The 26,246-nt window shown below is 35.9% G+C and overlaps 1 protein-coding gene across 1 annotated transcript in view; it reads right to left on the bottom strand.

The window, feature by feature from the left end:
* DIAPH3 (diaphanous related formin 3) overlaps nt 1-26,246 on the bottom strand; it is a 574,550-nt gene that overhangs the window by 459,891 nt on the left and 88,413 nt on the right. Inside the window, 1 exon segment of the mRNA XM_032611534.1 lies at nt 22,953-23,057. Within this exon segment, the coding sequence (XP_032467425.1) occupies nt 22,953-23,057 (105 nt within the window).

The raw sequence follows: 26,246 nt of genomic DNA on the forward strand, positions 1-26,246 counted from the left end.
TATAATTGACAGTATTATTTAAATTACCCTTAAGAACTACAGTAAAAGTACACTCAGAGTTTCCATTTGAAAAATGTGTCTTTTTCTTAGCACACAATTTCACACAATTTTTATCCTTTGAATTTTCTATCTTTTTATACCATAAGTGAAGTAAGCTTCATTTCCAGATACTGGGCTAGAAAGTTATGGATATGATGCCTAATCCTTAATTTTAGAAAGTACAATTTTACATGGTTGTTCTCATTTTAAAACTTAAGATTCCTGAAGGCCTTGTTCCTATATATATAATTCTACCATTCTTCCTCTTAACAATTAGAGGAAGATGAGAAAAGAAAGTTGGGCTACATAATAACCATTTAATAACAACCACATAAGGCAAAATTTATGTCAACATTTTGCTGCCCCAAATACCCAGTGCTGAGATCCTCTCATGCTGGGAGGAAAGGAGTGAGAATTCAGACACGCAGGCTCAGCACACAGGAGCTCTGAATCTGGGCAAAAACAGAGCCATGAACCCCTATCAAGATCTCTAGGAAGTTTTAATAAAGCCCACACTTTATTTACACAACTTGATGGGCTATTGCAAGGCCTTCCCTGAGCTTTACAAGCCACATTTCAAGGCAGCAGCAGACTCACGGAAGCACTGAGCGCTGTTTGTAGCACCCACGCAAGGGGATATTGAGGAAGCCTCCAGACACCTCCTCTCAACAATGGCCAAACATAAATCCAGAGGCAACATTTGTCTTTAGTCCCCAGACCTCATTCCCAACACCAACACCACACTCAGACTTATCCATACCCAGTGGTATCACAAAGATGGGATGACGGCCAGTCACTCAGTACTGACCTCATCCGTTATACTGTTTCTGCACAAGTTCTCTTTGACTCCCAGACTCCTGGAAGCACTTGCTTAACATGAACCCCTCAGAACCACATGTTGCTCCCTTCTTTGGATGATTTCCTAGGCACGTATTCTAGCTTCTTACTTGACCTTCTGGTATTTACTTGCTCCTCAGCCTGGCCTTAACCTCGGAGTCACTTGAACTGGTGCTATTTGCCAGATCAGAATTGTTCTGGCCCATTTGTAGTCAAAGGGAAGATGATATCAAAGTTCTAATTTATCATCTTCATTTACTGTGCCTTCTACTTGTCCCCTATCAGGACAGGCTGTATTAGTCTATACTGTATCCCCTGGAACTCTAGGCTTCTGTAGACGTGGTCAGAGTTGACCACAGGAGGGTTAACCATGGCCTCTAAGGCCCACTACTCTTTTTCAACAGAACAGATCCACTTTTATTTTTGACATATGATGAGGGAGTAGTGAGGGAGCTAAGACTATATAGTTACAAAAAGGTTCTTACACTAAAGAGAATTTTCATTAGTATTTGTTTATATTTTCTAACCTCACATGGGCCCTCAAGAAGCTTTCAGATATTTTTATTCATATTCCATCCCTTCAATACCTGTTTAAATCCCATCGGCTCTTTTCAAAGCTCTATCCCTATCTCTGCCCTATTCTTAGCGTTATGACTTTGCTCCTTAATTCACTAAGAACAGTGAAACTAGGCAGTTGACTCCACTTTCCTCTTCCATCAAGGAAACCAGTTTTCTTCTATCTTTACCAGACTCCCTGCCCAGAAAAACATGTGTGCTTCTTTATTCTTATGACTTTTAACATTAAACTATCAGTCTAATCCCAGTCCTTATTCCCCTCTTTCTCTGTAGTGATTCCTTTTCTACAAACCTTTCAACCAGACCCACCCTCTCACCCAAACCTCCCTCTATTCTGCTTCCCCTCAGGCTACTAATTCATTTCTTTTTTTCTATCACCACTAAAACACTGACAAGTATGGTGTGTATTCACTATCCCCCCTTCCTCAATATGCATTCACTTCTTAAGCCTTCATAGATTTGGTTACCTCTGCCCTCATCAGCCCTCTCCCAGAGTTTCTCTTACAAATGACCATCAGGGAACTCCTAATCCATGTCTCTTTTCGGTCCCCCTCTGCTAGTCTCCCCGAAGCAAAACTTTTTTTGCATTTTTCCACCTGAGCCCTCCTCTCCCTAGACTATCCCTTCTAATTCTTCTCTAGCTGTCTATATCATATCTCTAGATGAAGATACAGCTGTAGCACCTTTCCAGAATCTCCTCCTCTATTCACTTAACAGAAGCTTTCACAATGGTTCCATCATTTCTCTCTTCTTGCTAAGTTAACTTCATTGAGAAGTTTTCAACCATGTCTTTATACCAAAAAACATGAAAACTAATCTCCGGCATGACCAATTTCTGACATGCCATGACCAAATTCATGAATTTTAGGAAAAAATATGTACTTCTTGAACTTCTATATACACAAACACTAAAATTTTCTTGAAATGGGACATTGGATAATGCCAAAAAACACTTAGAGGACAAATGTATTTTTTACAAAGAGTATCTTATACTACTTACTATAAATTACAGTTACTAAGGGTCTCTAACCAGTCTCAGAACAAAAGGAGTTGGAACATAATTAAGAAAACATTAAAAGAAAAAAAAAGAAAAACATCAGAAATAATGCTGACACTTTAAAAAACAAAGAATATACCTTTCATTAGTACTAATAGATGCTTTACCTAACATATATACCAGACACCATGTGTATAGTAATAACACTCCATATTTCATTCTTTCCACAACTACATCTTGAGGTTGGTATTCTCAACCACATTTTCCATTCTGAATAAAAGTAACCAAAAATGTTTAACAACAGTTATCTCTGGTGAAGAAATTGTGGATGGTTTTCATTTTTTTCTTTTTGGTTTATATGTATTTTCTGCAATGATTATATATTACTTTTGAAACGTATTAAGATGAAGACATCAAGTTTTTGAAAGCAGGAAATCTAACTGAGAAACATTTCCTGGTAAAGGAAGGAATCAAAGAATTTTCAGAAATGAAAGGTAACTTAGATGTTATCAGATCTAGCCCCCTAATTTTTCATATTGAAAAAAAATCAATTTTAGTAATACTTAATAAATTCTAAGGCAGACAGAAAAATCACATGAAATACTTCAAGTATAAATAATTCTTTTCATATAATTTAATGTAGTAATACACCTCTTATGAGTCAAGTCTCCAAGGTTTCCTATATTTTTCATTTATTATGGTATTTTCATCATCCAGCATTGTCACGCATAGGTAAGTGCTTAATAAACACTATTTGGCAATGATCACAAACTGAACATTTAAATTATTCATAGATTTATCCAGATGTTTCCAAAACGTAAGTTCTGTAAATAAAAGTGATTATTAAATGAGTGCCAATTTACTATAAGAATGTAAAATGAATCTGTGTGCTATTCCAAGTTACATTTAGAAGCTCTGCAAACAGCATACTATTAGCTCTGCTGATTTGTTTTTATTTTCCTAATTGAAATGTGGTCCGTGTTATCAGGCCATCTGCGCCATGGCAAAATGACTTGGTAAACAAGATAAAAATGGTATTTTCTGTTAGCAACAACATCAGATTTTGTTTCTGCTAAGAAAATATTATTCTAAAAAGACAGTTTCTGGTACCAGTACCGAAAACTTGGATAAAGGAAGTCGCAGTAGGAGCAGGCTGTAGGAGACTGCGGAGAGTCCAGGGTCTCCCCACTAACCCCCCCAAGACAGAGTATGAGTCCTTCTCAACATGGCTGCAGGCAACAATCCAGCACTTTAACATGCACTTAGGGCCCATGTATTCCACCGTACTCGTTTCACCTGCCGATACATTTTGTCTCTACTAAACTGTGAGCTCCTTGATGTACTTGAGACCTTGTCTTAACTGACATTAGCTTCCCCAAGTTTCTCGCATGTAGTAGAAGAAAGACCAGATCACTCCAGCTTAAAATCAAGGAGCAAGCACCTGGCAACATGCAAAAGTCTGATATAATCTGGTAGATGGTTGTCCTGCTCTTCCCCCCACATCATCCTCTTTGCTTTTTGTCCAAAAAAAAAACCCTGTTCATCTTGAGAAATACACAAAAACATCAAAAAAACAGGTCACCCATAATCCTACTACTCCTTTTTGTTTGAGTATGAGAGAAAATGGGAATTCTTGCCTCAGTTTCTCCAATTCTAGGCCAAAGTGACAGACAACTGTGAGTGTTTTAACAAGTTTGGTTAGAATACATAAAGAGTTTTCCTTTAAATGAATAAATACACACAGGTACCAACTCATTCACATATACATGTACATCCTCACACAACAACTTTCTTTAAACAAAAAGTGGTTCATACTATACATGTGCTTCTGTATCACTTTCTATATCAGCTAACTTTCCAAATCATAAACTCATTCATTTTAATAGCTGTATTATCAATCACTACATGAATGTGCTATAAGTTACTTAATCACTTCTCCATTGATGGTTATTTTGGTTATTTTAAGTTTCTTTGACATTTTACCCAGTGCTACAAGGGACAACCTCATACATAGATCTTTAAATATTAAAGCTATTGATAAAAACAGATTCAAAATCTGGGACTGTTAGATCAGTAGGGTATGCAAGTTTTTTATTTTGAAAGATACTGCCAAATTATACTCCCAAAATGTTGAATTGCTTTATATTTCTACACCCTCACCAAACACTTACTGTCAGCACTCTTTTTTAGCTTTTCTATTTTGACAGATGAAAAATGCTCTCCATACCTATTTTAATTTACATATTGAGATTGAACATCTTTTCAAGTGGCTGCTTGCCATTTGTATTTTCCTTGGGCAAATTGCTTACTCATACTAAGTAAAAAATTTCCTATTGGGTTATTCATCTTTTTCCTAATGATTTGTAGGTGTTCTTTACACGTTAGTGATACGTTAGCAACTATTTTCTTCCAGTTTTTTATGTCTTCTAACTTTGTTTACTCCCTCCCTCTCCCTGTCACTGCCCATAGAGAAGTTTTGAGTTATTATATTAACAAATGTACCCATCTTTTCCTTTACAATTTCTGGATTTAAACTTGCTTAAAAACACTGTCTCACTCCAAGATTACTTTTAGTAATATCACCCCAGAATGATATTCTACATTTCATATAACTTACTCAGCCTAGCAAAGATGAGTTTTTCTTACTGAAGAGATAGGCCTAATCGTAAAACTTCAATCTTAACTAACTTAAAGTTCCCCTTTCCTCAGTGTGGCCCTCACTCGGACTAGGAAATCTATAATGTTGAACAGGGCTGTGGATCTTCACTATCTTCCCACCTTGTCCTTCAATTCCATCATCCCTACTCACCACGTTTCCTCCAACACCTTCAGGGCTGAAAAGAGAGAGAGTAGGGAGGAAAGAAAGTTAAGATGTAGAAAACTGCTGTAATCAGGTATCACTGTTACACGCCGGTGCCACTGTCCTCTGGATATGGCTGATAGGCAAATGCTGCCTCCTTCTGTGGGATGCGCATGTGGGTTACTCAGACTCCCTTGCTGAGACTTGGCAGTCCACTCCACATAGACTCTCTCTGTTGGGGGTCATTGCACGTGCAGGTGGGCCCCTTGGGTAAAACTCCTTCCAAGACAACTCAAAGTCAACTCCCTTTGGAGAGGTCCACATCCAGTCAATGTTCTGGTACAAGTCCAACTTGTTCCAACAATAGGTCTAAGCCTTTCTCCTTGCTCTGCCACCAAAGCAGTTCACATAGCCCTTACCTTTAGAGCCACCATTCACAAATAGAGCCAGTTTCTAATTCCTATGTCCTTAAATTGGAAAGGATACAGTCAGCTTCTCTCAAATGTCCACTCATTTGGTTCTACTCCCTTAAAAGGTGTCGGAGATAATGCCGTAGCTGACACCTGTATCTCCAAAGAAAGCCTCTATCAATCTTCTATTCTTTACATATTTGTTAACCTATTCTTATAGAGCCTGGAATTGAACGAGCTAATGGTAGCACAATCCATTTCACAATCACTTTTCATGGCCACACTGCTCTGGTATCTGCTATCATTAGCCCACTTGCTATCCTTGGCCTTTGTACTTCTGCCAAAATGTTAACACAGTAGAAGTCACATTTAATATTTCTGCTATAGAAACCTTAGTTTTACTGTTATAATAATTCCTTTTTAGACTTTTTCAGAATCAAAAGAGCCTTAATACTGTAGCTGAGTGCCTTATCTTGGGTTGATAGATTTTTTTTTCTTTCCTTCTTTATAATGTCTTATACTTCCTAAATTTTCTGTAACAATGCATTATTTTTGAAATAAGAAAAAAAAGATTGTTAAAATTGTTACAGTTTAAGTACCTTTATTCAGTCCAATCCCCATTAGTCACATTCTTAACTTAGATTTTGTTATTAACTTTAAATAAGCTTTATACAAAAGTAAATAATTGCTTACAGCCATTCTATTCATTCATTTATTTATTTCTATTTTGTTTTAAGATGATATTTGAATTCTGATCATATCTCACAAGAAAACAAGCCTCTACAGAACTTTTAATGTGAAAAGTATTTAGAAATCATATACTTTTCTCAGTAAGGAAGAACAGACAAAACAACAGGATAGTACCATATGGGTTGAAGACCACCTCATTAAGTGATACTCTAGCTTTTTAAGATGTATCTTTGATTTTAATAATTTAAAATTTGAGCATCTGAATAAATGAATGACACTTAAAATGTTACTTGATTACTAAATAAGTTGATCTTAGAATTTCTAATCATTTTGATTATTTAAACAGCCTTTGTCTCCTAAGAAATTTTTTTTAAATGACAGGGGGAAATATATAAAGATCAGAAGCTATAAAAATAAAAATTCTTAGTGAAAGAGTAAAATGAGGACACCAGTTCCTGTCACTTTCTCCTGTAAAAGGAGTTAAGAAGTGAACCTCAAGGGAGGTACATTTTACCAACTGTTAAGATACCCCCATATCTTAAATTACAACTGACTTCAGATAATGAATTAGGAAAAATCAAAATATAACAGATAATTAGCCTCCTATTAAAATGACCCAAGAGATTACACATGTGCACCAAGATCAAGAATTTATTTTAATTACAATAAAAAGTATGGCCTCCAGAATTGCAGGGTACTCTAACAGTCATGAGTATGTGCTATAAGCGGAAGCAGTCTGCAGGCCTACCTGCAGACATGTCCAGAGACCCAGAGTTCTTCAGAGAGCCCCACCAAGACTCCCCAGGAAAAGAGGTGCCAGAAATATTAACACAATCATCTAATTTGTGCTGCACCATGTATTCCCTGCCTTCATGGGGTTTCTAGTCCATCACATTAACTCAACTAATTTAATTTATACATGAAGTATGAGGACAGTTCAGATAGGAAAAGCATATGATGCTATGGGCACACACCCCGTTATCCTCATAGTGGATCATCGACAAACCAAGTAAGCAACTCTCTGTCATTTGGCATCCAATATAGACTAGCCTAAAAAGAGAGAAGAAAATATAAGAATTTTCTCCTTAATAATAGTATTTCTGATTACGGATTGTTAAAGTGATATTTGGATTTAAATACATCAGTCCCTATTAGCTTAGATTGTATACCTGCCCACAAAATACATACTGAGTCTTAGAATGTTTGTGAGGCTTCAAAATCCATCACCTATAGACAGTCATGAATTCACAAAGGTAATACTGTCATAAAGGAATCTACCTTGTCCAGATAACTCATGAGCTCGATGCATGTCTTTCTTCTGTCTTTTTCCTCCAAGTACAATACACAAAGGCAGAGCCAGGGCACGTTGTACCTTCTCTGGGCCCTCAAGCACTAACCAAATTGGCAAAGAGAGTGGCAGTACTGAGGTCAAAACAGCACAAACTGAGTCTTTAATTAAATGTGGCTAAGTGGAGGATGGGAGCTAGATAGCGGTACAAGAATAGAGGAACTAGTACAGGCAAGAACAAAAAAGAGTTGATGTGGACAAGATGGAAGTCAACAGGAACTTCGGGGAACAAAGGTTTCCCCATGAACAAAGGTTACTGCAGGTTTGGACATGCTCCCAGAACATTCCTGAGTAGGTATGATAGATTCCATTATAAGAGGATGAATATAATGGGTAACTAAATTAGAGTATAATTTTTAGAAAACTGATTAAAAAAAATTTTTAAGTTAAAAGTTTACTTTTAAAAAGGCACCAAGCCCAGAAATTTGTATAGTTCTTGAAAATAACAAGTCATCAAGTAATTTGTAGGTTGTGCAAAATTATGTGAGTAGGGGAAAAAGGCATATTTATCTGTCTGTCATGAATCTAGCATAGTTAAAGTGTGATAAAAAATGAACAAAAGGGCTTCCCTGGTGGTGCAGTGGTTGAGAGTCCGCCTGCCGATGCAGGGGACACGGGTTCGTGCCCAGGTCCAGGAAGATCCCACATGCCGCGGAGCGGCTGGGGCCGTGAGCCATGGCCTCTGAACTTGCGCATCCGGAGCCTGTGGTCTGCAACGGGAGAGGCCACAACAGTGAGAGGCCCGCGTACCGCAAAAAAAAAAAAAAACTAAAAAGAAAAACCAAATGGGTTTGTGAATGAGGCAAAATTTTCTAATGAATTATTAAAACTTTGATTTATAAATCTTAATGATATCTTCAATTCATATTATATATTAGGGATAAAATATTAATACATTAATTTATATTACAGTAAGTCCCCTACATACGAACCTTCAAGTTGTGAACTTTCAAAGATGCAAATGTGCGTTCGCATGTCCAATCACGTAAGGTGTGAGTGAAATTGCAGCTTTCCCTCCATCTCCTATTGCTGACAATCCTTCAGCTCTACCATCTCCCACCTCCTTCCCCTCCTCTAGTCAGTAACTCTTCTTGCCTGTTCACTTGATGCCAGCCCCTGTATGCCAGCTGTTGTACTGTACCACTGTACTTTTCAAGGTACTGTACTGTAAGATTAAAAATGTTTTCTTTATTTGTTGTGTTTGTTTTTTAATGTATTATTTGTGTGGAAAGTATTATAAGTCTACTATAGTAGAGTACTATATAGCCGATTGTGTTAGCTGGGTACCTAGGCTAACTTTGTTGGACTTACAAACAAATTGGACTCTTACGAATGCACTCTCCGAATAGAACTCAATCGTATGTAGGGGACTTACTGTAATATATATGAAGTATTAATAAAATGGACATGTTTATAATAAACGTTTATTGGCTTAGTGGCATATATGATCAGCTTTTTTTTTAATTGATAGGGTAAGTGATCAAAAAATTTTGGAGACTGCTGACCTAAAATACAGGAAACAAGCCAGAAGCTTCTGTTAACCATCTAGATATACCATGGAAAGAACCTGCGTGAATAAAGCCAAGACATAGCAAAACAGTGCTAAGAGACACGGAAGACCGAGTCCTTACATCACCTGAGAACTTAGATCCAGGCCGGCCTGAAGCCAGCATATCCCAGGGCCTCCCAGATGCAGGAACCAACGTGTTCCTGTTTTTCTGAGTCACTTGGAGCTGAGTCGGTCACTTCTAACAGAGGGTAGAACATTCACATAGGGTAACAAATAAGTTACAGAAAATTGTATTTTTATGACCCCACTGGAGAGAGAAAGGAAAGAAAAAAATAAAGTTCACTGGAGTGTGACTTGTTTAAGGTGCTAGAGACAGACATCCAGTATCAGGCTTTCCACTAGTCTGTAATAGTGATTGATGACCAAAGTATGCTGTAGGCGACACAGTTACTCCTATGAATCAAATTCTGTAAATACCAAGAGGTGATTTTTTTAAATAAACCCCAAACTGTTTATGAAGTATGATAATATCATTCTTGTTAATGTAATAATATACGAGAATGAAAAGAGTTGTTTCTGTAACAAATTAATGCTTAGAAACATCAAGATTAGGCTGAGTTGCTTTAAAAAAAACTTGTTTTCAAATTAGGTATGATCAAGAGAACTGAAAAGATCTCACTGTAAAAATCATACAAATTCTCATAGGTCTGAACTTAGACTGTTTTTACAAGTATAAGTTCTTGGCTGAATTAAAATTCACAAGTGGTGATCACAGATGATGCTTCATGCTTTATGTAGGAAAAATCAAAGTAGGAACAACTCCTACTCAAAGAAAAGGGCTTGGCTCTGTATTCAAATACTGAGATGTGAACATATAATTTTATGTTCTAAGTAGAAAAAAGATTGTATGTATTTTTTTATGATGACCAGTTTTAATAATTTGTATTTAACTTTTTCTTCCAATATAATCAGATTTAAGAATGCTTCATCTGTAGCATTCACAGAGTCCCATTTTACACTTTGATAAGATGACTTATCAAGAGATTTAAGATAAAGATAACATAAGAGACTTTATTTAATCATTGCCCTACTTCTCATACCATAATTCTCATAAAAACACTCCTAAATTTTATTATTTGGTAAACTAAGTTTTCAAGAGGCATAATGAATTTTCTGAAATCACAAAGCTAGAAGTAGCAAAGCTGGATTCTCAACTCCTAAAAACGAAGTATAGTGTGCCGTGATGAATAAAATAACCTTTTATAAAATATTGTAGAACGCAGCTTTAATTCACACCATCCAGAAAAAATATAATGTATTCTTTGTTCCTATTTCAAATCATTAATATTACTATACTATTTCAGTAATTTTCTTAGTATTTAAAAATAGTATCTAAATATACTCACCATTTTTGTAATTTATTTTACTACTATATATATAATAAAGTCCTAATGTCCATAACATTTTACAATGTGTTACAGAAATTGATGAGTTTAATTACTTAATGTGCACAGATCAATTTGAAATAAATTGAAAATGAGCATGCCGTACACTCTACTTAATCTTGTTACAAACTTGTTTCAAAATTCACTTCCTAATTTGCAACCCAGTAGGTTATATTTTAAAATAATAAATAGAAAACTTTCTTTTACATCTCAGCAGTTTAAAGCCAAAGCAACTAAAGGTAAGAAGAGTCCTACTAGTCAAAAGATCTGACCTCAAGGGGAAAAAAAGTCCTATGCTTTTATTATCTAAACCAACACATCCGGCTTGTTATACTCTTTTTCTTCTTAAAAATGCAAATGAAGTAACATTATACTTCCTTCTCTGTCTATAGAATGATTTTTAAATGAATTACATGCATAAAAGGTAGAAAAATTGGTAGACAAATGAAATAACGAAGGAAAATAATCATTCAAAGTCAATTCTAGTTGGTTAAGGATGGCACGGAAGTACATACGTAAGATGAATAATACATCTTCATTCTAAGTAATACAGGTATCTGCATAAGGGGTCACACATCACTTCTCACATTGCTAAACCATTTTAAAGCACAAGGTGATAGAAACTCTCAGATGCCTATGAACTCCATTTACATGGAGTACATCACTATAATTTTTTAAATGCATTCATATTCAAATCTGAGAAACATGATTCTGAGGCTCATCAGGCCTGCTTAATTGCACCAACATCTGCAATCAATTTAAATTCTTTAAGATAGTCTTTCAGCACTTGAAGTGATTTCATGCTGTGATAGATTTAACACACTCACTAATTTATAGACACACACAAGCAGATGAGACCTATTTTGCCAGGGGTGGGGTTAAAGTACTGAAGGACAGTCTGAATTTCCCAACTATCAGTGGGATATAAGAAAGAATGCATTTTGCATAACTTATTTAAATTATATAAGATGATAGCACTGCACAAACATAATATAGAAATTAAGACTAAAACTAGTGTTTTATTTAATTCTATTTGTAGGTCATGGACCATTAAGAGGTTTGATGACAGTTTACTGGTAAAATAAACAGCAAAATCTAGAGCTATCATTTGACATTATACAGGAAAAAGTCATGCATTAATATATCATCATTTTCTCCACTGAAAGTCAAGAGGGGCTGGGGGAGAGCAAGAGGAAGAATACCAACAATCCAGAAACGGTTTTTTAACCAAACATATAAACTGACCTAAAATGAGGAAAATAATTCAAAAATCAGAAGACTAAAGGACCTGGGCAGATGGCAGCAGGAGCATAGTTTCTGAAAGTGCCTGGATCTCCACAGAAAAAGAAACAAAACAACTAAATAGCAAAACCAAAAACCTAACAATATTGAGCAATAAGGTATCTCCATGATCCTCAAAATACAAGCAGCTGGAGAGAAACCACTAACAGTCACACGATCTGCACAGCATCACGGTCTGTGTGGAAAGAGGCAGAGAAATAAACAAGATGTCTGATGATGTGAAAACAGGAGAATTCTAAAGTAGCCCAGAGGTATTCTTTAGCAATTTGAGAACAGCAGCTGAAAATGATTGGGGTTTGGCCCACACCAGCTGTGGGTGAGCGTAGGAAGCAGAAAAGAGCTGAAGAGACTGGAACTGTCAATATCCTCTGAGTCCCAACACTGAGGTCAGGGTTCCCTTCCAGGACAGCACCCCACAATGTGGAGAAAGTGTTGAGAGTGAAATCAACACGGAGCTAAACATTCCTACTGACCGCAAAAACATAACCATAAAACACAGCAAACTGTCACTTATGATTTCAAAATGAACTAAGAGACATTTAAAAGATATATAAAACATGAAAAAAAATACCTAAAGCAGAATTAGAAAAACTAAGACAAGTGAGGAGAGCAAACTCAGGAAAAAGAATGGAAATAAATCACTTCAGAAATGAAGCTTGAACTAGAAGAAATATAAGAACAAAAAATAATAAATCATATTATAAGAGATTTAGAAATGAAATACAGAAATTTTTTTCAAAAAAATCAAAAAGAAATGAATAAGGTAAAAGGATTTGGGGAAAAGTGGCATATTGAAGATATATAAAAATCCAACATACCGATAATAGGATCCATGAAGAAGAAAACCAAAGTAAGTACATAATGAAAGGGTATCTGCATATTTTATAATCCCAAGTCAGACATATAAATAAAGAGAGCTAGTAATCTATAGGGAATGAAAATTAGACCTTTTAAGAGCAATGCTGTCATGCTTTATGCTAGAAAAATGTTTAAATTGTGGGACTTCCCTGGCAGTCCAGTGGTTAAGAATCTGTGCTTCCACTGCAGGGGGCATGTGTTCAATCCCTGGTCAGGGAACTAAGGTCCCACATGCCACAAGGCCAAAAATAAAAATAAAATTTAAAAAAAAAGAAAAGGGAAAAAAATTGTAAATTTAAGATCCTACAGGAAAAAAACATGTGAGCCAAAGTTTTTATATCCAGTAAAACTGACTAAACAATAATGGGCAAATACTGTTATCAACATGAAAAACTCAGGGAATACTGTTTCCATGACCTCTTCAGACAAATCTACTAAAGAACTAACTTCAGACAAACAAAATGACTAAGAGAAATATTAACAAAAGGACTGGTTGTGAGCATTAAAATACAGTTACTCACAGAATTAAAGACTAAATAGGGGTTAAACACAGTTAGTAAATGCTAAAGGAGTATAAAATGTAATGGCTATATGCTCCATTAGTACAACAAGAAAAACAACAGCTGGAGATGTGGGCAGCACATGCGAAAGAAAAAAATTTTAAATACATATGCATACTTTTTTCCTTTGCTCTCTCTCCACTGAAAAGGCCTACAAACAGTGATTAACCCAATAGCAATAAGTATCCTTGACCCCCAGATTGTTCTTGAAATATCATTTCCCACTAAAAGAAATGACAGATTCCAGGTCTAGTGTGGGAAAAGAGGGGAGTCTGCGTAACCTTACCTTACCAGATAGAAATGAAACAATGTAAAATAACAGGGCCATGCCAACCAAAATGACTAGAAGCCAACTGGACAAGGTCCCACTGGTTGGAGATGGGACAATTTAAGCTTCACTAAGAATAATAATATTAAAAATAATATATCACCTTTAGAGGATGATAGGGAACCAATTCAATACCTTGAAAACTGGCAAATAAAAGAATCAAGCATTTATCCTAAATTTCCTATATCATAAGGTAATCAGTATTTGTGAGAAAATGTCTCTTTATAAATATATTCCAACTAATAAATGAAAATAAAATTACAGAATTTTAATGATAAACTGGATATGAAGTACTCCCTAATACAGAACATACCTCCTACAGTCTTACCAAAGGGATCAAACCTGAGTCTGATCAAGCCTCTGGATCTAGCTGCGGCTTTGCAGGAAATGCAAAGGAAAGAGAAACATGTTAACTTTACCACGAGTATGCAATCGGCAAAATACAGACTACCTTAGATAAAGGCAACCTGAAGATTAAAAAAAGTTAAAGATATTCCAATTTTAAAATATAAGCAACAATAAACTATGATGTCTAGTGGTATAATTTTGGGAGATAAAATTAAAGAAAGTCAAGGAAGTAGTTCCTATAAAAGTCAAGGTAAAAAAAAAAAAAAGTCAAGGTAGTGATTTAGGAAAAAAGCAAGATTTGAGACAGGGTAGATGGAGGGCTTTCTAAGTTGGCTGACAACGTTCTCTTTACTGATCTGGGTGGTGTTCTTATGATAACTTATTAAGCTACATATTTATTTGTTGGTGTTTTCTATAACTGTGTTTCATTTTATAAATCAAAAGTTAAAAAAATCAGAAACCCTGGTTTCTAGTCCTAGCTACTAACTGGGGGCTGTTGCACACTTCATTTGCAAAATGTAGAGATGCTCTAAGATAATTCCAGACCTAATATAAATTAAAAACCACCTCAGGGCTTCCCTGGTGGCGCAGTGGTTGAGAGTCCGCCTGCCGATGCAGGGGACACGGGTTCGTGCCCGGTCCGGGAGGATCCCACATGCCGCGAGGCGGCTGGGCCTGTGAGCCATGGCCGCTGGCCCTGCGCATCCGGAGCCTGTGCTCCGCAATGGGAGAGGCCACAACAGTGTGAGGCCCGCGTACCGCAGAAAAAAAAAAAAAAAAACCACCTCAGTAACTACAAAAATCTCTACTAAATGAAAGAGTATAACAAAGCCATCCTTAACAACAACAAAAAAAAAGCCAGAAGATGATTTTTAACTCACCAAAACAATGCAATACAGCTTTCCCAAAGGCTACCAAAGAAAAAAGAAAGCAAAAAATCTAGCGTAACAGTAATAATATACAAGGAGTAGACAAAACCTAAGACTGCCCGAATTTTCTTTTGGACAATTTTATTTTCATACCTCAAAGAATCCCAAGGGCAGGGTTCCCAGTTTATGTAAACTACCCTGGAAAACTTCTGACAGTAAAAGAATTTGAAATAATTTTTACATTGAGGGTAAGAAGCTATACCAACCACACTTATTTTCTTGAGGGTGGGGAGAAACCATTATATTGTACCAGTTAGGAAATGGTAGTAAATCAGGGAAGCATGAAATTAGGAATGAATACCTTTTGTACATCAAGATGATTAACCCATTATGGATTTTTAAAGTATGTATAGAATTTATTCTCTTTAGGAATAAGTAAGAACTGAAAGGATGTCTCTCAAGTACAAACCAAAATAAAGAGGGGTTTAAGTTTCCTGCCACCATTAAAGCTTTAAAACCAGACACACTCTTCTCCTCCTTGTTCATACGTGTTCTACTGGGCATCCTTTTCCAAAAAAGACCAAGTTCTTCCATCTGTTACAGTAGATAACCTTCCCCCCTTTGATGATTTTTACAAGAGGCCAAGTGTCGGAGAATTTCTTCGTAGCTACAGTATGCCCTTTGAACACTCATTTTGACATTATGCACGTGCAAACTAGCGTGGAACCTACAATGGCTTGATAAGAGTTTTATGAGTAATGTTCACCATGTTCAGCCTTTCAATCCTATTAACTTCTAGTCTTTGGCTCAATTAACTAAGTGATATATTATTTTTAATATTATTATTCTTAGTGAAGCTTAGTTACACTAAAAGACTCTCATCTTGTCCAGCCCAGTTCTCATCCTTGACTGCACCCTAGAAACACCGAGAGAACGTTACTAAATACTGATGCCTGGGGCCCACCTGACTTAATTGTAAATGACAGGACCCAGATATCAAGATTTTTAAAGCTCCCCAGATGATTCTAATGGATATCAAGGTTGAGCGGCACTGCTCCTGGCAACTTTTTTTCCTATTTCTTCAATTACCTAAAAGACGAAATTTTCACATATTGAGGTACGGGGACATTATTCTGGTTTATACATGAGTTAATTTGTATTTTATGCTGACTAAAACAGTCTGTTTGTCGCCTATCAAACATACATTGTACATTTGCTTTAATCATTAAAGAAAAGTGTGCACTGACCAGGAGTAAAGAATGTCCATGTTAAAAATAAAGATTAAATGCCTCCCTACATGGGAGGCCAATGCTGATACTCCTTAAATGATAAGACTCCCTTCCCAGATGCCAAGGCCATACTGTGTACATGCTGATCTGTGTTTTGGGTATTTTTTTGAAACCCTGAAGGAATGTATCCCTGAGTTGTTTGATGTTCTTTGTTCTGACGAGACATAAAACTGTGCTGAAAACCATGCTTCTCCAGAGCAGTTCCTCAGAGTTATCTGAGAGGCTGTCTCCCAAGCTATGGTCTTCAGTTTGGGTCAAATAAAACTCTTTTCTATTCCCATTATAGATCATTTATTGATTATTTCCACTGACATACCTTTTCCCTTCATTCACTGAAAAACAACTGTACATAATACATAGCATTTTTCTCAATTTTTCACTTATTCCTTCAGAACTGTTCCTTCTTTCAAAAGGTCCATTCCATATGGATATTTGCTCTTCACTTTCACCTCCATTATAATCACATTCCTCTCCTTTCTGGCACTTTCAAAGTTTTCACTACTTTTGCAGTTATCAGAAATAAGCTTAATTATATTCATTAAAGTCTAAAAAGTAAGCATGAACATAGAAAAATATCTTAGATCAAGAAACAACTCAATAACCAAGATGAAAACAACCTCAGATGACCTCTAATGCTGCAACTGGTATATGCACCATTGGCCCTGTCAGGCTCTAAAATTCTAGTAAATTTTACTAGTAACTAACAATGTTTCTATATCTGGCGAATCTTTTAAAAAGTGCTATAATGAAAGAAAAGATGTCTTAACGAGCCATAACATTTTTAAAAGACCCAAAATACACAATTCTAGTTTGAACCTAATATAATTTCATCCTATATAAAAAAAGAAAAGATGACTGCTTTCTTCATATTCATCTCCTGCCTAAACAAAAACACAATGTAGTTACATCAGAGAACACTGTACACCACTGGTGCTGCTTGGAACGACGTGTAAGAAAGCTGGATGAATCTGAGCTGTTAGAAGATAATTTTAATTGTACATAAATAAAACCTGTCCTATATAGGCACAAATGGAAATTAAAATGCCAGACAGATTAGGAAATACTCTCAAGAAGAAGTTGGTTCATTGCCCTGAGGCTCTGAAATTTTCTCCTAGTCAGCAAGCAAGACCTGGAGACAAACAGGCAAAGTATTGTAAGGGTACTGATGATAAACAGGTAAATGTCTAATACTGAGCTCCAGCCACTTTTACCAAGTTTTTATGTGGCAGGGATGCTTTGACCAAATCCCTAACCTGAAATGTAAGCCAAAAAATAACCTGTGTTTATTTTACCAAGAATGTGTAACTATTTATGGTTCATCTAAGTTTCTAGTGGTTAAAATATATAAGCTTTTTAAATAACAACGATGACAAAAAATAGAGGAAATAAAACAAGGACAACAACAACTTGATTTACCTGTATCTGACAATGTTTCCAAAATTTACATATGAAACTAAATCTAAAAAATAAAACACACACTGAAAGTTATGAAAACACCCTTAATCAAGTCTAGATTTTCTACTTGGAGAAAACGTTCATACATACAAATGAACACACAACTAATATTTTCTCAAAACACAGTTCTCGTCTGATCAAAATATGCCTAGAAGGCTGATACTGCAGAAAACTCTGTCCTCCGTGTTTGAGAACACCATGACCTACTGAGCTAGAACAAGTGATAATACCTTTCAAAATACTTTTGAACACTACATATACACACCTACATACATACACATACGTGAAAGTCTATAATACTGCGCTTACGAACTCAATTTACACTCAGCCATTTAATCATGAGAAACTTTTGTTACAATCTTTCTATGTGCCTTTTAAAATTATGTTCTATAATACTTGTTATTTAACTTTATTTTTTGTTAAAGAAGACTAAGCAAGAACTACAGAAATACTTAAGACAGGATTCAAGGAGTAAAGCTAAACGCCATCCAAACTTTTCTAACAAATGCCTCGGAGGAGCCCTTGAAGTCACTTGACTGCAGTCTAGATTGACTAGGAAGGAAAAAAATTAGAAACAAAGTCAAAGAAACTAGTAAACTTCCAGGAGCACTTATAAAAGAGGATTTCTGCTTCATTCCCTGGAAAAAGAAATCAAAAAGGAAAAAACTAAATACAAATAGGGAATAAAGGATGGATGTTATAATTATGCACCTCAGAAATGTGAGATTAGGCCTTTTTTATTTCATGTCAGCCCACCTAAAATGAGCTTGTTACTTGCAGCTGGGATACAGTTTCCAATGACATATTGGGCGGCAGTGGGGGATGTCAAGGAGCCTGTAAGAACTTTGGATTCCAACCTAGTGCAATCCTCAGGAACTAGAAGTATGCATTTTGAAGAGAGATTTTTAAAGCATTATATCCACACCTAATGGTACAGCCAAAAAAGACCATGTGCTGATAAGTCATAGTTGTAGTGGTTGTAGTCTGTATAGAAGTAAACTGCCTGGACAGTGTCGTCATCTCAATGTATAAAAATAAATTAGGAAAAAAAGAAGATGAATGGTTCTTAGAGACATAATCGTTCTTAAAGACATCATAAAGGTGTTATACTACACAGCATAAAACAAAATGTCCCTCAAAACTCTTTAAATGTCTCTCTCTCTCTCCCCCTGAAACTCCACCTCCCCACAGAGGACCAGATATCTTTCTGGTTCTCCTGTCCTATCGCTCAAACACGCCTGGATGATTCTCCTCTTCCTCCTTTCACTTTCTGGGATATATGTTTTGGCCTCTCTAAGTTGTCTCTAGTTTTGAATTGCCACGCATCACCCTGAAAAAACCTAGAAGTGGAACTGCAAATTTTTTCTTCTCAACAAATAGAAAAGAGATTTTATTTTTACTAATCCTTTGCAACGCGTTGGGGTGGGAGTAGGGGGGTGTAGGCAACTCATTGATCTAAATCCTACTCTCTACAGCTATCCTCTTTAACACATTCTTTAGTTGCATATAAATTAATCCATGGTTTTCTGTTAACCCTGTCATGGGAGACTTCCATATTAGCCAGAAAAAATACACCCAGAAAATGAACACAACATATACACTGATGTCACAGATAAAGGGTATGATACACCTAAACAAAGAAGAAATAAGAAAAGGAAAACTTGGTGAAGGCAGCAACTCTATTAGGATATATCTCCCAAGCCTGGTTGGTTCCACTCAAAAGAATCTTGACTACAAAAATCATCACTTAATATCTGAAGGGGGCTTTTAAAAATGTTTAAGGAAAAAAAGGATTAAAAATAATTGAACCACACGTAATAAAAGAATTATACTCACAGTTGGGTTAAGCATAATTAAATACATTTATATGGTAGATTTGTAATTTAAATTCTAGCTCACTTCCATTTAGAAAATAGGAAAATTCTTTGGCAATTGTGGTTTAAGAGATCCTCTCTTGTTCTAGAATTTTCTTCATCCTACCTTGTTCAGGAACTGTGGGTTCTCTTCCATTTGGACTATCATGTCACATCCTACTTATAAGGTCCTTACCACTAATTGTAGAATAGTCTTACCCTCCAGCAAGTCATAGTACATAGGTAAAATCTGTATCGTTCTTTCTTGAAAGAAGTTTTCTCCAATAAACTTGCTGCTAAGCACAAGTCATTTACCAAGGGATGGGCACCTGGCCTTGTAGTGCCTCCCCATCTATGCTCTGAGTATACTGGGTGAGGGGAGGATCTTTTAAGATACTCCTTTGGATGGAAAAAGAAATTTCCAGAGTGAATTAAAGAGATAGCCCACATAGGCCAAAGTGTATCTGGATGGTCTATCAGGATGTTTACAGCAGCAAAGCAAAAACCCAGCTTAAAGCAGCTTCAGTAAGAACTGGCATCACCTCATATAATGGAAGAGTTGGGAGGCAGGACTGCACTGGGCCAGAGCAGCAGCTCCATGACGTCAGGCGTCAAGCACCCCACACCCCCTCACAGCCACGACAAGTAGCAGGGAATGGCAGCTTTCCTGCTCTGGACCCTTTTATGAGGGAGAGAAACCTTTCTCAGAAGGCCCCACCAGACCTGGCCATCAGACTGTACTGGCCAAACCTGGATCACATACCCATGCCCTAGGAACTTAGAAACACGTGAATCTGGCATTTTTAGCCTCAAGTATGATATTTGCTTAGTAAATTTTAATAATCTTTCCTAACTGAAGAAATTCAGTCTTACTATTTGGCCACCTAAACTGAAACCTACTAAGATCTTGGAAACAACCTAGTTTGATCGATGGTTTTTATTGTTTTTTTTGTTTCTTCCTATTTTAAAACCAAGCTGATCTACTTTAGGGCTACTTTGAGTGTTAACATTTCAAAAGCATTTTCAAAAAATCAACTGTAGGCATCAATACTATTTTCCAAAAAATAATATTAATGCTTACCCACAAAAGAGAATCTCAAAGCAAATTCTAAGGCTAAAACGTTAACATCTGACAAAGTCCCCACATCCTCTCTAGAACAACCTATCTATGAACTTTGTTTTTCTCAGAGAAACTTTTTCAGTACTCATTGACCTAAATATACTGGCATAATAAAGTCCATATCCTAGAGTTAATAAAATGTGTTTTTACTTCCAGAGCAAAAACAGATGACTGGTCAGCTTGAACTTTCTACAATGTTAACCATTTGCTGAATTATTCAGAACCCTCCTAGGAAAAGCCATGACTCTCTACACACCAATTAAATGCTTTAATCATACTTTAGATAACTAATCTATTTCAATCCTGATAACCTAATTACTTAATTCTGGTAAATAAATTCCAGCCCAAGTCTAAAATAGAGTATTAAACTTTAAAATCAGTGAATGTAAGCTGAAACAGATCCACTGTGAAGGAGTTCAAAATGTTTTATTCTATAAAAAAGTCTGTTTATCTGAAATTCCAGAATTAAACTGCACTATTATGCTAGGGTTTTCTATACCAGTTCTAACTAATGTATTATCTCTTGTAATTATATTAAGTGGATTCATGCTTGTTGGATTTAAAATTCCCTAACAGGAGACTCTGCCCTGATGACTCTAATAAAACAGGTACACCATCTCCACTCCCCCTGCATTTTTTTCCCCACATCACATTTCACCTCCCATTACATGTGTTTGTGTGTTTCTGTCATGTGTGTCCCATTACATGTGTTTGTGTGTTTCTGTCATGTGTGTCTCATTGCTCCATAGGATACAATGACACACTATCTTGGTGCTCAGTCGCCGGGGCCTTAAATACAGACACTTTTATTAAGTGCCTGACATACAGACGCTTAATAAATGTGTTGAGTGAACAAATGAACGTCTTAGAAATGTAGACTCACTAATAAGAAATTTGTATTTTTACTGAGGTACATTTACTTATATTTTTAATTGTGGTGTAATGATTTCAACAGTAGGAATTTCAACAGTAAATCACAAAGAATAATAAAAAACAAAAAAAAAAAAAAGAATAATAAAAAACAAACAATTGCTACTACAACCACTGCTACCACAAGAGGCAGCCACCAGTTAAAAATCTGTTACGTTCTAATCATAGAATAAACAATTTAATTCTAACAACAAGCCTATGGTGTAGGTATTAGCCCCATCTTATGGACGAGGGGATTGAGGATCAGAAAGATAAAATAAGATGTCCAAGATCAAACAGAGGATAAATAGTCAATCCAAAACATGGAGCTCTGACTCCTAAATCCCCACTGTTAATTTGTGATGGCCAAGTATCATCAAGGGACAAAAGCAATTCACATCTCAATGGCAAGATACAGAGCCCATAGAAAGAACTGGGAAAAGCACAGTACTCAGTGAATTCTACATCTGAACATCAGGCAGCCAAAAAATGAGACATGTTTAAAAATTAAACATCACTTGAGTCTTTCCTCCAAAAGAAATACCTCAGAATCACTGACTGGTCTAGTAGATAAATGGAGTTAAAGTATAAATAACTTATATTCTTATAAGCTGCCCTTGGGTTAAAGTATTCAGTGAAAACTACAGTGTGTTTAGTTATTTTTCTCCAATCCAATTCTATTTTATGTTCAGCCAAAAGCATTTTCTACTGTCTTTCTACCGAGCCTTGCTTCTTCATTAGCTTCCATCTTATATTTTTCATCCAATCCACTTAGTCGCAATTTTTTTTATGACAACAAAGCTCATTTGTTGTTCCATGAAATAAATATAATTGATTCTGTGTGCTGGTCATGTTTCTCAGACATTTAGTTATTACTTCCACCCACATATTTCATGTTTCCCTAGAAAAGTGGCAGCCACGTGGATTCTTAATGCTCCTTTCAGTGTCTACATTTATAATTTGTTACAAGCTAATTTTATCCACAGGGAAACTCACATTAAAGATAGGCCTCTAAGCCACTATTATGTATCCTGATTTAGGTGGTTAGAGTAAAATCAGTCTCACTTTTCTACAATACAAGTATTATCCCAGTTTATAAGTGACATTAGAAATCAATACCCATCTTAATTCACTAACAAGGAGGGGTGTCCTAGAGTGAGTGGACCAAGCAACCACAGTGCTTCTTAACAGTCTGAGTGGCCAAACAGCAAAAGCAGTTTAAAAGTTATAAGGTGAGAAATACTTTCAAATTAAACAAACTTATTATAATACTTGTACCTTTAATTATACATACAAAAGCTCTATGATTACAGTTGCCCGCAAACTTAGGCACTTCATTAGGCAAAGGTATTGTTTTCCATACCACAACATGCTTCAGCAGTACTTCTCAACTTGACAGTTTTACTTACTGTCTTGGAAGCAGTATTAATGTACTGCATCACCATTTCTTTTTTGATACTGAAGTCCTTTTCCCGCAAAGGTGCCTTTTTATCTTCATTTAAATTCATATCTTCCTGGAAAACACAATTAAAAAGCCTCGTTTTAGAATCTAAGTAGAGCAACAGTTCTACATACACAATGAACAGAAAATCAATAATTTGTGACTAAAGCAGCATTAACTGTTTTGGAATTATTTACATGTAGCTCTGCCAGGAGAAAAAAGAGAAAGGACCTGGAGATACAGAGAACAGAGTATTCTAGATCATTTTAGCAGGTAAAACACTTAGCAGAAAAACTTTTTAAATTCACAGCAGGCTAGTAAAATTACATTCACATCACTATAGATAATTAGACAGTTGAAGATTTCTGCCTTCCATAAGCTTATTAGGATTCACAATTTATATATAATTGTGAAATATATATATTACATATAAAAATATATTTATCTATATAAATTATATATATTATAGTCAATATATAATATTTATAATTTATATAAATATATTTTAAAATATAAACATATTTTTACAACAGCTGTACCTGAAGCCATCTTGCACCATTCTGAAAGCGCTCCTCCATATATCATAAGAATTAAAAGTTAAATAAGCCAATCCCTTTTCAGATTCTGATAAGCGACAAGCACATACCAAATACCTAATACTGATCCTAGCAAAAGGTGAAGCATCCTACAGCTTTAACTGTCTCTTCTCCACCCCTATCAAAAATATTCATTAATTAATTTATTGCATGTTCTAAATCACATAAAAGTGGCACTCATAAAAAGAATTACCACCTAAAAACCTAACATTTCTCAACAGCACCAATCAAAATAAAGGTTTAGGTAAGCTAGATCTTGCTACAGGCCTAATTCTGACTAAAAACTGCAAGTCAATAATATCCACATAAAGATATGGATTGCGACCAGAATCTATCAGCTCAGTTGACAAAGGAAGGGAGGCTGAGGTAAGACAAAAATGGCTGAAGGAGAGGGCAGCTCAAATGGATTTCCTCCTGATCTTAGCCTTGGGTCATCTGTGTGCAATGTAGGACATCTTAATGTATATAAACTACATATCCACTCAGAAACGTGCCCATAAAAATCAGGACTTTGGATCACCTAGGGAGCCCAGAAAGTTAAATTTCTTCTAAGTTTTATAAGGGTTCTACAATTCAGACACTGTAGTTTATGCCTTTAGCTGACTCCGTTTTTGGCTACCAAAACTGTGAAGCAATTAAAAGTCAAAATTCCCTTCATTTCACCTTGATACAAAATTTAAGATCTTAGAAGTTGTCCCGTTTGATACTCCAATAAAAGGTAGCAATTAGTAATGTCACTCTTGGCTATTCTGGTTAGAAATATCCTATTATGTGAATAATGGTTTAGTTTGTTTCTTTTTTTTTCTCTAAGCCAGTGATTTTCAATACACCTTAACACCACTTAGGAAGCATTCTGGAAATGTCTCGGGGCATCTTGGTTGTCATGGTGACTGCGGTGATGCTACCAGCATTTACAGGGGAAAGGTGTACTACACATTCTGCAACACATGAGCTAATCCTACACAATAAGAAACTGCCCTGCATCCCACAGAGAGATACACAGAGAGAACGAGAGAGGGAAAATCATAATTATCTACGCCTAGACTCTAATTCAATGAAATTAGATGTACAACAGAATTAATATGTAAATTGTTACATATTTAATACTTTATATATTATGTAACTTAATATACATTGAATTTTCCAAGAATCCAACTACTCTGTAAATTATAGTTACACTGTTTTTGTTTTAAGCTTTACCATCATTTGTGTTCCATTTCTGAAATTTAGGTATCCCAGGACAATGCTGCTTGTGGTTTCTGAATCAACAGAACAACACACCTATATCAACCTACATCGTAGCTGTTGTACTCACAGTGGCATGAAGCAAAGACTCCAGAATGTGACTTTATTGTGCCTTCTTGAGTAGTCGATGGCCGACTGTTTACAATGAAATACATACTGTTTTATTATATAGTACAGTAGGCATTATATGTTGATTTTTTTTAAATTATGAGTGGAGATAGTTTATATAATCTATAAAGAATTGAACTAAGAAAAAGTAATGAGGAAGTTAAGGAGCAATTGCCATAAAAGGTGTGTGTGAGGGGCACCTAAGAGCACAGAGAACATCTGTTTTAAATTATTCACTGTATTTTTTATTTTCTGTCTAATGGCCAAATGTGACCCAGCCTCTTTAACCAGCAAATTAAAATACTTAATAGATATAGAAAACTAAAAAACAGAAAACCCATTAGCTGTGGCTGAAATCAAAATAAAATTTTAAGGTGGAGAGTTGTAAGAAAGAAAAGACTACTGCTTTCTTTCTGGAAAGGCATCTTCAAGATAACATGAGCTTATACACAAAAGTTGTATGTTTGGAATTAAGAAAGAAACCCAGAGTTCTCCCAACTTCTTTCCTCTGGCTTACCCCACCTCTCTTGTCTAAATATGACACTCAACTCCATAACGAAAGTTTAATGACAGTGGCTGCTTAAAAATAAGAGGAAACAAAGAAGAAATGATACTACAGAGAAGTTTGGAATCACCTACATAATCGCACAAACCTTCCAGGATCACTCACTAGGTATGTAACTTCATCTAACAGATGGTCCTTCTCTTTACATCCAGGAAGAAATGGCACTCGAAAGAGTAAGAAAAGTTCTGCCCTTTACAAAAGGAAAAAGAGAAATAAGGGAGTGATGGAAAGAAAAAAAATGTATGTATCTATGGAATAGGGTACAGGATTTTTAGAATGGATTTTGAATCTTTTTCAGTGGAGAACAGGGCTAAAAAAGAAGAAAACTCTACAAGACACTGGCACTGAACCTCTGAGGGTCACAGAGTCCTAGTGAAATGTATTGGAAGCTCCTTCCCAGAAAATGCACATCCATATTTTATGTTATAGTTCCAATTCAAGTTAAGCTGAACATCTTCCAAAGCTATCCAAGAACCTGGAGGTGGGAGGCAATGCGGGAGCCAAGCATCTCTATTTAATAAGCCCCTGCCTTAAGGCAAAACCTTCAGCATGAGATTTTGAATATCACATAGTCTAAACTCCATGTATGTATTACACAACAGAAAATACAGGCTCATAGAAATGAAATGACTTTTCAGAGCTATCTGGTTGTTAGAAGCTTGAGAACTGGAGCCCAGACACCCAGTCTAGTGCAGTTTCCAGATAACTGTAAAGGGTCTCTTGTGAGCAAGTCATCAGTTTTCACATT

The sequence above is a fragment of the Phocoena sinus genome, chromosome 18, assembly GCF_008692025.1.
Source record: "Phocoena sinus isolate mPhoSin1 chromosome 18, mPhoSin1.pri, whole genome shotgun sequence".
In the NCBI taxonomy this organism is placed as follows: Eukaryota; Metazoa; Chordata; class Mammalia; order Artiodactyla; family Phocoenidae; genus Phocoena; species Phocoena sinus.